This window comes from Schistocerca nitens, chromosome 2 (genome assembly GCF_023898315.1).
Source record: "Schistocerca nitens isolate TAMUIC-IGC-003100 chromosome 2, iqSchNite1.1, whole genome shotgun sequence".
NCBI classification, from domain to species: Eukaryota; Metazoa; Arthropoda; class Insecta; order Orthoptera; family Acrididae; genus Schistocerca; species Schistocerca nitens.
The window spans coordinates 627,383,856-627,396,550 of NC_064615.1; the positions used below are offsets into that span (position 1 = coordinate 627,383,856).

Consider the following 12,695-nt stretch of genomic DNA (forward strand, 5'->3'; position numbering starts at 1 on the left):
CCTCCAAGATGAGAGGGACACACCTGTTGGAGGACAAGGGTAGACGAAGGTTAAGGACACCTTAAAATTCTTAACATTTGTTCAAATCGTTCTCAGCAATATGGGACTTAACATTTGAGGTCATCAGTCCCCCAGACTTAGAACTACTTAAACCTAACTAACCTAAGGACATCACACACATCCATGCCCGAGGTAGGATTCGAACCTGTGACCGTAGCTGCAGTGCGGTTCTGGACTGAAGCGCCTAGAACCGCTTGGCCACAGCGGCCGGCATCATTTGTAATATGTGAAAAGTTTTTATTTAGGAAGTGTGCAATGAAATAGTTTATGAGTAATTAACTGGGCAATAAACTTCACAATGTATATAGAAAAGTAAAAATAAATATATTTTATTTCCATTTGTAAAAACATTAGTTTGTCACATGCAAGGTAATATTACACAGCCATTTCACAGCATTACAATTTCACTTTGGTAGAAGCTGTACTCTAATTTAATAATCCATTAATACATGAAATGCACACAACATATGTGGATGAGCTACATTTCAAATATTGTACTTTATAAACTTCATAGAAGTATATAAAACAAAAAGTTTTGTTCTCTCTGTTGCATTTTGGAGTATTTCTGTGCTAACTCTACTGTCAGTGCAATTAACATGAGACACAATTGGAGATACAATTGTTAACTCGATTGATTCTTTATGGTGCGGTGTCTACGTTTCACACTTCACACCCAGCAGTCTCATGTTCAATTCCTGGTGGGATACCAATGAAGTAATTGATGACAGGCTTTGCATATCATCTCCATTAGAATTTGGCAATGAGATCAGAATGACATTTTAAAACAGCTATTTAATTCAGCAGCTAAGTATGAGATCACTAATTTTCCTGTTCTCTCTTAAAACTTTAAAGCATATCAAATGGCTTCAGATTACTGACTGAAAAGAAACAATAAGAATGTTGGATGCAAACTGCACTTACCATTTGTGTGAGCTGTGAATTAAATTGATAGTGACCAGGAATGATTTTGGTCCCTTAATAAAAATTAGAGATTACTGCTATATTCACACTGAAAGGAACAAGCTGTTCTTTCATTAAATGTGATGCACTCAGGATGGCATCATGTAATGACCTGTGAATGCCATTACCTATGATCTAAGACAAATCCACAGATCAGGTAAGAGACATTTGTTTTTTTGTCTGCTATATGTTTTGAAAATTCCAACACTGGTTTAGTTTCATTTGGTCTAGTTTCAGTTTTATGTGACATTGTGCTAATTATTTACCTCAGTCTTTAAAGTTTATTTGAAAATTAGTTTCCTACAATGATTTTAATTTTTTGTGTGTGAAATTACATTTAAAAAAAATTATAGTTGTGCTTTCTATCTGGAAATTTTATTTCAGATTCATGAACTCCATGTCCCCTATTACTTGTACTGATGACACACATTACTATGATACTGTTCTTCAGTATACATAGCTTAATTTCTTTGTCTAATAAGGGCTCCAGAAACACTTGGTACTAACAGTCATGTCAGTTCGGTGCTACTGTACTACATGAATGTTAAATAAATTAATTTTGTTCTAGTAACTATAAATATGTAAAATAAGTTTAACAATGTACTTGGTGAAATTTATCTGTTACAACTGGTAAATGATAACATTTTGATCCCAAATTATTCGAGCATGGACATCTCTGTTAGATGGTTTCCAAGAGATGCGCTTCACATACTTTACATCTTGACCTTTCACCGTTATGAATGTATGTTCTCTGTCTCTCTCTCTCTCTCTCTCTCTCTCTCTCTCTCTCTCTCATTTGTTTTATATTCCATGCAAAATGTGTAATTTTTTTTTCAAATTCAGTTACTCCAATAAAATGGTTTTTGTTTGTTTTTTACAATCCTTTAAAAAGATGGTTTGAACTTATCATTTAAACAGTGATCCATATGAGGTCATTCTGTTTTTTGAAGTACTAAAGTGATGATCCATTTGAATAATAATTTATTTCTATGATTTTTTGTTTTGTTTTTGTGCTTGTTTTCAATGTGAAATGAATATCCTTTCATAACCAAATGCAACACATTCCTTTCTATCTTAATCAAATGAAACATGTAAACAGTACCCACTCAGGAAATGCAAACAGAAAGATGGAGAGAAATTTGAGAAACTTAACCAATCAAAAGCAACAGAGTGTTCATCAATTGTTTTTAGATAGTCATTGTTTAGCTGATTGAAGACGTGCTGGATAGTATGTATCCCACCAGAAATTGAAATACTGGCTGTTAATATTTCTTTTGATTTTCAATTCCTGTCCAATGTCTGCAAATGCAGGGTCTTCCAATGTGTAGGCTGGCCAGTGCTCTGTCACAACATCATTTAGTTCATATGTTGGATCACTGGAACAAATTCAAACATATTTCTCATAGAACTGAAACTTAAGAATTTAGTTCTGCTTCACACTGATAATTTCTTTCGAAATTCAAATCCTATTGCTACAGATTACATGAATGATCTAGAAATAAAATTTGATGTTACATGAAATCTTGATATGGGAATGCAAAATGATGAAAATATCTAATTGGAAAGGAAAATGTTTAATACCAATAAAAGCATGAATATTTTTAATTTTTTATAACTTGAATATTTGAAAGAAAGCTTTATAAGGTTTTAATAAGTTCTTCAATTTCTTTGACAGATAGTTGTAAATCTTCTTCAAGATTTTTATGACTGTTTGAGTATTCAAGCTTATGGACTGGTTGTGAACAGTTAAGAAGCTAATCAAAATATTTTGCAAGTATTTAAAAATTTTCAGTGTTATGTAACCAAATCAGTGGGCTTCATCCCATGTCCCTAGTTGTTAGATTTACATTTGAAGTATATCTACCTATCTCTTTAAATCTCACTTTCTCCTCCAAAGATCTACTGAATAATAGCCTCTTTATCAGATCATTTACAGAAAAAACTTTCATACTAAATTTCCTGGTATACTCATTTGTTTTACCACCATCTAGCCTATAGCCTTTTGACCTACAATTGTAGTAATCCTAATTAAACTGAACATATTAATTTAATATATATAAAAACTGAAATGTTATTTTTGAATTTTATAATTAAAAGTGCCACATCTACATTGCCCTCACCACAATTGTACTTTAAAAATTCCTTACATTCTATGCTCACACAATATGCAAAATGCAATTTCAAAGAAAATACTGTCTTGGTGCTATGAGCAACATAGCACTCACAGTGCCAGAAGAACATGTGCAGCAGTAAACAGATTGCTGTGTCACTTCTATGAGTTGATCAAATACTTGACACTGGTTTCTAGTTGTTGAAGTTATTTGCATAACCGCATGCATTTGAAGAGAAATGGCATAATTTTAGTGTGACTTAAGGCTATCATTTGAAGAGAAATGGCGTAATTTTAGTGCAATTTCCAGCTTGTATTTGAAGCAAAATGGCATAATTTTAATGCAATATTTACAGTGTTCTGTAGCACATTAGCATATAATAACTGTCCGTCACAGAGCATAGCACTGGTTAATTTTTTAAAATGATAAAACAGGTAGGGCAAGTGACTATCTGATAAAGTGATGCCAGTATGATTCACAAAGTTTTTTGTTTGGAAACAAACAACATACATACAAATGTTTATTACATTGCATTCAGGTGAAAGGAAACTGTGTCTGCACTTGGATGTTCCTGCTGCACTACAATAGAAACAACTAAGTAGAAAGACATGGCCTTGGACCAGAGGAAAGGAAACAATAGAAGAAGAATAGATAAAATAATGACGGCAGCACAGGATCAAACACACAAAAAGACAAGATCTAGCAGAAATCTTTGGATAACACTGGTGCTAACTGGCAAATCAGGAATGAATAGAGCTTTAGAAGCATGCACAACTACAGGAAATATCCAGGTTTTTACCTGTGGATTTTCCCACAAAAGAAAATGTTACAAATACACCACACATCTTCTCTTCCCCCTCTCTCTTCCATGTCCTCCTCCCCCCTCTCATTGACCATCTCCACCTTTTCCCTCTCTCTCTACTCATCTCCTCTTTCCCCTCTCTCTATTCAACTCCTTCTCTCGATTCTCTCTATCCATTTCGTTCTCCCCCTCTCTCTGTACATCTTCTCTTCACCTTCTTTCTTTCCAATTCCTTCTCTCTCCTCTCTCTGCCCATCTCCTTGCTGTTCCAGCATAACGAAAAGTGCCAGCACAAAAATGAAGAACGCAAGAGCAGAGAAGGCTGTGAGACGATGTCAGCCAATAGCATTCTGACTAGGATGTCACCACAACAGGAGCAGCTTCTACAAGAAGAGAATATAAGTGCCCCTCCTGCCAACCTCGGCCGGGCAGTAGAAGACGTACTAGTAGACCCAGGATTAGAAGAGGCCATAGAAGAGCATGATCCTAACTGTTGTACTGAGACTTGTGCCTTACATTAATTTTTTGTGTGTACATTGTCTACAGCAAAGGAAATTGATTATTTGCATGTCGCCCATTGCTTGCAACAACTCATTGCAAACCAAAGTTAAGTATTGTCAATCTAATTTATTGTAATAAAAACCATTAAAGTGATTTGCTTGAATTGTTGTATAGCTATTCGAGAAAGCAGCATCCTTTAGGCACACTATAAGAGATGAGTGGGCAGGACCCAACACTTCCCCCCCCTCCCCCTCTGTCTCTCTTTCCCTCTCTTTTCTGTGCTCTCTCTAAGCCATGCTGGCTTGTGTCAATAGTGCTTCTCCACATTTGTCTACATTATCTTCATTTTTTGGGAATGTGGCCTGACCACTTGCAAGGCCTGAAAGGACTTGCTGTGGCAGTTTGACACATTCTGTTTTTCAATCTTGGACTATAGCAGATGGGAAAAGGCAGTGCTGGTCCACCACAACATATAGGGGCAGTGATGAGCCATGAGAGGAAGCAAACATTCTGGCTGGAGGCTACTTGGCTATAATACACATTGGTCTAAGTGACACAATCAGTTACAAGTACTGGTTGGAAGGGCTGATGCATTGTCAGTGGAAGTATGCTGGGCCCACTCAGTCAAACTCTGTGTGATGCAGAAGGAAGAGAATTTGGTGAACATATTTACCAACATTTGTGCCTTCTGGAAAGCATGCCTGTGGCAACTTGGTTTGAAGAGTTTGGTTGGTCACTTGTTTCACCAACTTCATTGTTTTGTCATCTGCCATTCTCCTCCATGTGTTCCAGTGCAGGTCTGAGAATTTGAGTTAACTGAGGCATGTTGCTTAAATTTTTGTAAGTTATTTCCCTTTTTTAATATGTGTTTCTGGCTTTAGAATTCCTTTCAATTTGTTTTACTGTATATTGTGTGTTACTGAAACCAGTTTACCCAAAACTGTAAATTTCTTGTTACTATCAAATTTCTTAGTTTTGAAAATCCTTGCTAGCTAACTATTTGAAGTTTAAGTTAAAAGTCTTAATGGCTTCCACAGGGTTGCTGAGGTTCTGAGAGCCTTAAAAGAAAGCTAGTTTGCCTTGTTTTACTCTTGAGATTATTATTTTATTGGCATGTTAAATGTAAATTGTTGCATTTTACTAGTGTATTTACACTGAAGTGCCAAAGAAACAGGTATAGGCATGTGTACTCAAATACAGAGATATGTAACCAGGCAGAATATGGCACTGCTGTTGGCAATGCCTATATAAGACAACAAGTGTCTGGAACAATTGTTAGTTGGTCACTACTGCTGCAATGGCAGGTTATCGAGATTTAAGTGAGTTTGAATGTGGTGTTATAGTCAGTGCACGAGCAATGGGGCACAGCATCTCTGAGGTAGCAATGAAGTGAGGATTTTCCCAAGTGACCAATTCACATGTGTACTGTGAACATCAGGAATCTGGTTAAACATCAGATCTCTGACATTGCTGCAGCTGGAAAAAGATCGTGCAAGAACTGGACCAACGGCAACTGAAGAGGATCATTCAGCATGGCAGAAGTGCAGTCCTTCCACAAATAGCTGCAGATTTCAGTGCTGGCCATCAACAACTGTCGGCATGTGACCCATTCAATGAAACATCACTGATATGGACTTTCAGAGCTGAAGACCCATTCATGTACCCTTGATGACTGCATGACACAAAGTTTAATGCCTCACCAGGGCCCGTCAACACACTGACATTGGACTGCTGATGACTGGAAACATGTTGCCTGATCATATGAGTCTCATTTCAAAATTTATGTAGCAGATGGACATGTATGGGTATGGAGACAACCTCATGAATCCATGGACCCTGTTTCAGACTGGTGAAGGCTCTATAGTGGTGTGCGGCATGTGCAGTTGGAGTGATGTGGGGCCCCTGATACATCTAGATATGACTCTGACAGGTGACACATACATATGAGGTGGAATACAAAATTTTTGGGACTGGTGCTGCCATTTGGAAAGTAGGAGTACTAGATCTTTGCACCGCTAGGTGGCGAGAGCTGCATAGCTGATGAGTCAGAGTGTGGAGTGGCGTTCAGCTGGGAGAACGTGTTGCATGTCCACAGTGATTTCCTTAATAATATGTGTTTGGTGTGTGGCGATTTTACAATGGAGCCATGAACAGAACAGTGTGTGTGTGTATCAAATTCTGCGTGAATCTCGGAAAAAGTGCTACGGAGACCCTTGCAATGATTCAACAGGTGTTTGGGGGCAGAGCATGAGCCGTACGTGTGTGTTTGAGTGGCACGCTTGTTTCAGGGCCGGCCATATTGATGTCGAAGATGATGCTCATGCTGGAAGGCCCGTTAGCCGCACACTGCCAGACATTGTTGCCAAACTTCAACAATTGGTTCATGTGGATCAATGTCAAACCATTCAAGACCTTGTGGATGAAGTAGGTATTGGCTATGGGACATGTCAACGAATGTTGACTAATGAACTGGGCATGCATTGTGTCACCACAAAATTTGTGCCAAGGATCTTGACTGCCGATCAGAAGGCACAGCACGTTGAAGTGTGCACGGACCCTCGTCAGACCGCATCTGATAATCCAACCTTCTTGTCATGGATTATCACCAGAGACGAGAGCTGGATCTACAGTTATGACCCAGAGACAAAGCAACAATCATCCCAGTGGAAGAGACGGGGCTCTCCAAGACTAAAAAAAGTGAGACAGGTGAAGAGCATGATCATAATTTTGTTTGATACCAAGGGAATTGTGCACAAAGAATTTGTCCCACCCAACCAAACAGCGAATTCCCTGTACTACTGTGACATTTTGTGATGGCTCCATGAAAACGTGTGGCGACAACAGCCTGAACTTTGGCATCGAGGGAACTGGCTGCTGCATCATGACAATGCGCCCTGTCACATGTCCTTGTTCACCAGGACTGTTTTGGCAAAAAACAACATGGCGGTTGTACCCCACCCACCATACTCGCTAGATTTGGCACCTTGCGACTTAGCGCTATTCCCAAAACTGAAACTCAAGTTCAAAGGCCATCGCTTCAACACTCTAAAGAGGATTCAAGAAGTGTTGCTGGTGGTGAGAAACACCCTCAAGGAACAGGACTTCCAGAAAACATTTGACGAGTGGCCAAAGCCCTGGGACCCGTGTGTACGTGTGGATGGGAACTACTTCGAGGGTGATGGTGACCATTAGTTCAAAGGTAAGTTTTTCAACAGATGGCAGCACCAGTCCCAAAAATTTTGGATAGCACCTCATAAGCATCCTTTCTGATCACCTGCATCCATTCATGTCCATTGTGCATTTGAATGGATTTGGGCAGTTCCAGCAGAACTTGAGAGGAGATCTTCACCCCCTGATACTCTTATGAATTTATGGACAGCCCTGCAGGATTCATGGTGTCAGTTCTCTCCAGCACTATTTCAGACATTATTTGAGTCCATGCCATGTTGTGTTGTGGCACTTCTGCATGCTTTTTGGGATGCTACACGATATTAGGCAGGTGTACCAGTTTCTTTGGCTCTTTAGTGTATTATATTGTAAAAAGGTTTCTGTTTCCAGTGTTTCTAGCAGTTTATTTGTTCTTGTCAATGTTTGGGGATTAAAAATCACTAAAGAGATTTTGCACAGATGTCAAGTAAAATTGTTATGTATAATTTAACAAATACCTTTCTACATGTTATAGAATGGCCAGTGGTTGCAAGAACTTAGATGGAGAGCCATGTAAGGCAGTACTTCCTGTACTAGTGGCCATCACCGACTTCTCATAAGGCACATTGCCAGCTACTTACAAAACCTTTGGCTGGCTCTTTCTGCATGTTTTGTTTTAATTGTATGTTTTTGGCAGCTATTTGCGTTGTAATTTGATTAATGCATTTCTGGCCTGAGTGAATAAAAATTTGTTCTCCTTGCTCACTACATTTCAGTGATAGCAGAGTACAGTTCTTTGGGTGCAATCCAAAATAATATCACAAGTTAAGTTAGTTTGTTTTGGTTTTAGTTTGTTATTCTTATGACAGTATGGTGGTGCAGTGGTTAGCACACTGGACTTGCATTCAGGAGAATGATGGTTCAAACCTACAGCCAGACTAACAGATTTAGTTTTCCATGATTTCTCTAAATCACTCCAAGCAAATGCCAGGGATCATTTCTTTGAAAGGATATGGCCAATTTCCTTCCCCATCCTTGACAAAGTCCTAGCTTATGCTCCATTTCTAATGACCTCAATGTAGATGGGACATTAAACCCAATTTTCCTTCCTTTCCTTTTTTACGCTTGTGTTTTAGGTACATTTCATCAGTAATGGAACTCAGAGACATGATGGAGATTTCTTATTAAAAAAGGGAGCAGCTCCAGTATGTGTTGTGGGTATATGGGAGGAGGTAGCATTGCCAAGTTGTGTGCCCAGCTGCATGGAGCCTTGAGTTGTTTGCTGTGAATCCCTACAGACAATGCTGGCATGGTAAGTGCCATACTGCATGTTTATGCTACCATGCTGTCCAGTGTTCAGGAGAATATTGGCTTCCTGGAGTGTAGCAATCCTCCCCATGCTCAGATTTATCATGTTCAGGTTCAAATCAGTCACTGATGCAAGACTTATAGTCACTTAAAACCAGAAAAGAATAGGCTTCCAGAATTGTCAAATTACAGAGTAGAGCTGTGCAATTGCAAGTCAGACCCAGTGCCTTAGAATGGATGGGTATCTTGAGGACAACCTCAATTGACAGAATGCCGAGGGAGGGGGGGTCATGCTTGACTATAATAACAATTTGAGAAGTTAGCCACTCCCATTTTACCAATGCTCCAAGGTATTAGTGGTTTTGTCAATTGATAATGTTCAGGAAGTACTTTGATCCTCTGTTCAGTTGGAAAACCATGTAGATACACTTAAGATTGCTCATATTGTGATTCTTCAGTTCTTATACTGTTTAGCTTGGTGTTGTTTGAGTGGGATGATTAGAATAATTTTGTATAATAGATGCATTTTGAAGGATTTATGTGAGAAGATTATGCAGGATAAGTTATTTAGTTGTATTGGGAAAGATATTGTGAGTCAGCATTGCTTTCACATGAAAGCCCATGGTGAGACACTTGCACAGTATATTGAGCAGATCCATACCACCATAAGCAAAAAGTAAGCCATGAATAACATTTTGGAAGGAAAGAGACCCAAAGATCATTCATATGTATTGTTCTGTGAGAAACCTAGTTCTTTTGCTGACCTTGATAAAATTGTAGCATGTATAGAGAGTATCAGCTTTGGAGATGAAAAACATGATACAAAGAATCTTGCTAGAGAGCCAGGATTTTAGAACTCAGTAGACATGCAAACCAAATGAAAGTGTGGGTAGTTAGAGCATTTTGTGTCTGAGTGTCCCACCAGGCAAGAGAAATTTTGGAACAGCTGACACCAACAAAGTGCACTCCAGTGTGAATACGGATTTCTGCTGAAGGGGTGTAATAATATTAAGTCAGTCACCAGACAGTTCCTTCCATTTGTATGTGCAGCTCTTAATCATGAGCCTGCATGCACCTTGTTGGATTCAGGAAGTAGTCCTTCTGTTCAGGAGTATGGCTGGTATTTAAAGTACCACAATATCTATATGTTTTTTGGTCACAAACAGTCAGTACGAATTGTCATGCCATTAATGAACAGGTATTGCTATTAATATGCTGTGTGTGGGGAAGCATAAAATTCAAGGGTTGTTATGGCCAATGAGTCTGATGGTTGCAAAGGGATTATCTACAAAACATTTGACAAGTTATGATTTCATGCAGGGCATGTAACTGGTTCTTGATTGTTATAGCAGACAATTTTATTTTTAATTTGAGCACAGAAAACATCACCAGTTGTGTGACCATAGTTGCACACAAGGCATTAAATATTGTTTCCAGTTCTGCTGCTGGATGTGAGCTTGGCCATTTGGAACAAGGAAAGGCCAAACAATTGTTGAGGGTGCTTAGGCTGTTTACTGATGTATTAACTGACAAGCTAGGATTCATAGATGAGTTTCAGTGCCAAATACAACTGACTGATGATGATCCAATTTGTCAGGCCCCTTTCTGGCTATCCTTTCCAAAGATAAGGGCATTGCATCAGATAACTGATAAAATGCTTAATAACGAGGTTATCTGGCCATCACCGGAAAAAGTACTGGAAAAAGTTATGTATGAGAAACTTATGAAATTTATAAATAAAAACAGCATCCTATGTAATGAACAACATGGATTCAGAAATAAGAGGTCAACGACAACTGCAGTCTATGAGTGCATCAATTCCATCCTAAACCTGATGGACAAAAAACAGGAAACAATAGGAGTCTTTATTGACTTGTCAAAAGCTTTTGACATGGTGGACCATAAAATTCTGCTATCAAAGCTAGAAAGATATGGTATTCGAGGTCTGTCCAACAAGTGGATTAGTTCCTTCCTGACTAATTGTATGCAGGCAGTGTGCGTCAAGCACACAAATATTGAAATAAACTGTATCCAATCACTTATCTGACTATAAACAAATAAAATGTGGTGTACCCCAAGGATCAGTATTAGGGCCCCTTCTGTTTCTTCTGTACATAAATGATCTAAGCTTAAATACTGATGCACACAAAACAATCATATTTGCAGATGACACCACGATTCTACTAAAAGGAGACGATGATGAACACTTACAGCAGACAGTAAACACGGTCACGAAACAACTTAGCAGCTGGGCACGGAGTAATCAGCTTGTAATAAACAGTAAGAAAACAGTTGCTCTAAAATTCCACAATGTTCCTAACAAGGACATGTTTATCCCATCAGTCTCTATCAATGACAAACCAGTTGGTAACAGTACTGAAACCAAATTCTTAGAACTTTGGCTGCAGAGTAACATCAGATGGAATAAGCATATTGAATATCTCAATGCAGAACTGAGCAAAACATGTTACCTTCTTTGTTCATTAAAATCATGCTGTAGTGAGAAAACAGTATTGAATGCATATCATGCGTACTTTCATTCTCGTCTTAGATATGGGGTCACCTTCTGGGGAAACTCTAAAACAGCTAATAGCACTTTTAAAGTACAAAAAAGGGCCGTTAGAATCTTGTTTGGGTGCAAGCCTAGAGACTCTTGTAAACCCCTGTTTAAGAAATCTGGTATTCCTCCATTACCATGTGTATACATTATGGAAACCCTTTTGTTCTTTAAATTAAATGTAATAGGCAAGGACCAGAGACTGCAAAAAAAACTGTGATATACATGAGCACTTTACCAGACAAAACAGAAACTTACATATGACTCAAATCAGCACAGCACTGTGCCAAAAAGGTACTTTTCACATGGGAGTTAAGCTTTATAACAAACGTCCTGAAAACATAAAAGCTATCACTGAGGTCAATACATTCGGAAAATCTCTAAAGTCATATTTACAGCATCACTGCTTTTACTCCATTGAAGAATATTTAAATTTATGAAATGTGTTATATAAATACTTACGTGTAAAGTGTATTATTGTGAGCTTAAATATGTATGCCTTGAAATGACTTTCAGCCTGTATATTTATGACTTGACTTGTCCAATGTCTTATGCATAAGCTGCTATGTAGACAACAGGACCAATAAAATACAATCTACAATCACCCTTGCCTTATGCATCACCTTTCTTTCTTATACCTATGGGGAATGGCGCAGATTACAGACCAGTAGTGGATTACTGTGCCCTTAATCAGAAGGTGGTTTTACAATCAGTTCCCTTGCCAAACTTTGTTAATTGTTTTATATGGTTCATGGGGGCTTGTTATTTTATGGTTCTGGACCTTAAACAAGCCTGCCATTAGGTTCCACTGACTGAGGATTCAAAGTTTGTAACCACATTCTACACCATATGGAATTTTTTCAAGTTCAGTTGGGATCCATTTTGATTGCCTACAGGTGCCACTGTACTTTCACTGTTCTTAAATTCCGTTTTGGGGAGGGATCATAAACTTAAAAGTGTTCATAACTATTTATATGACATAGTGGTGTAAGTAGGACATTTCATGAAGATATGGAGCATGTGACACAAGTATTGCTTAACTTGTATGATATGGTTTGACTGTCAAGCCCTCTAATGTAAATCTTGACCACCAGGAAATGTCATTCCTAAGGTGTTTAGTTTCTGCTGGGGGAGGGGGGGCGGGTGGCAGGGGGGGGGGATGAAGGTTAACCGAGAACATACCAAGGCCATCCAAAATTTCTCTTCACTGAAGAATAAGAAGGGTATTGTCTGGTTCATAGAGACGGTA

The 12,695-nt window shown here is 38.5% G+C and overlaps 1 protein-coding gene across 1 annotated transcript in view; it reads right to left on the bottom strand.

Moving 5' to 3' along the window:
* Positions 1 to 367: 367 nt before the first annotated feature.
* The window catches only part of LOC126236723 (esterase FE4-like), a 426,111-nt gene continuing 413,783 nt past the window's right edge, over positions 368 to 12,695 (bottom strand). Inside the window, exon 11 of the mRNA XM_049946247.1 lies at positions 368 to 2,396. Within this exon, the coding sequence (XP_049802204.1) occupies positions 2,216 to 2,396 (181 nt within the window). The 3' untranslated portion in view covers positions 368 to 2,215. The remainder of the gene's footprint in view (positions 2,397 to 12,695) is intronic.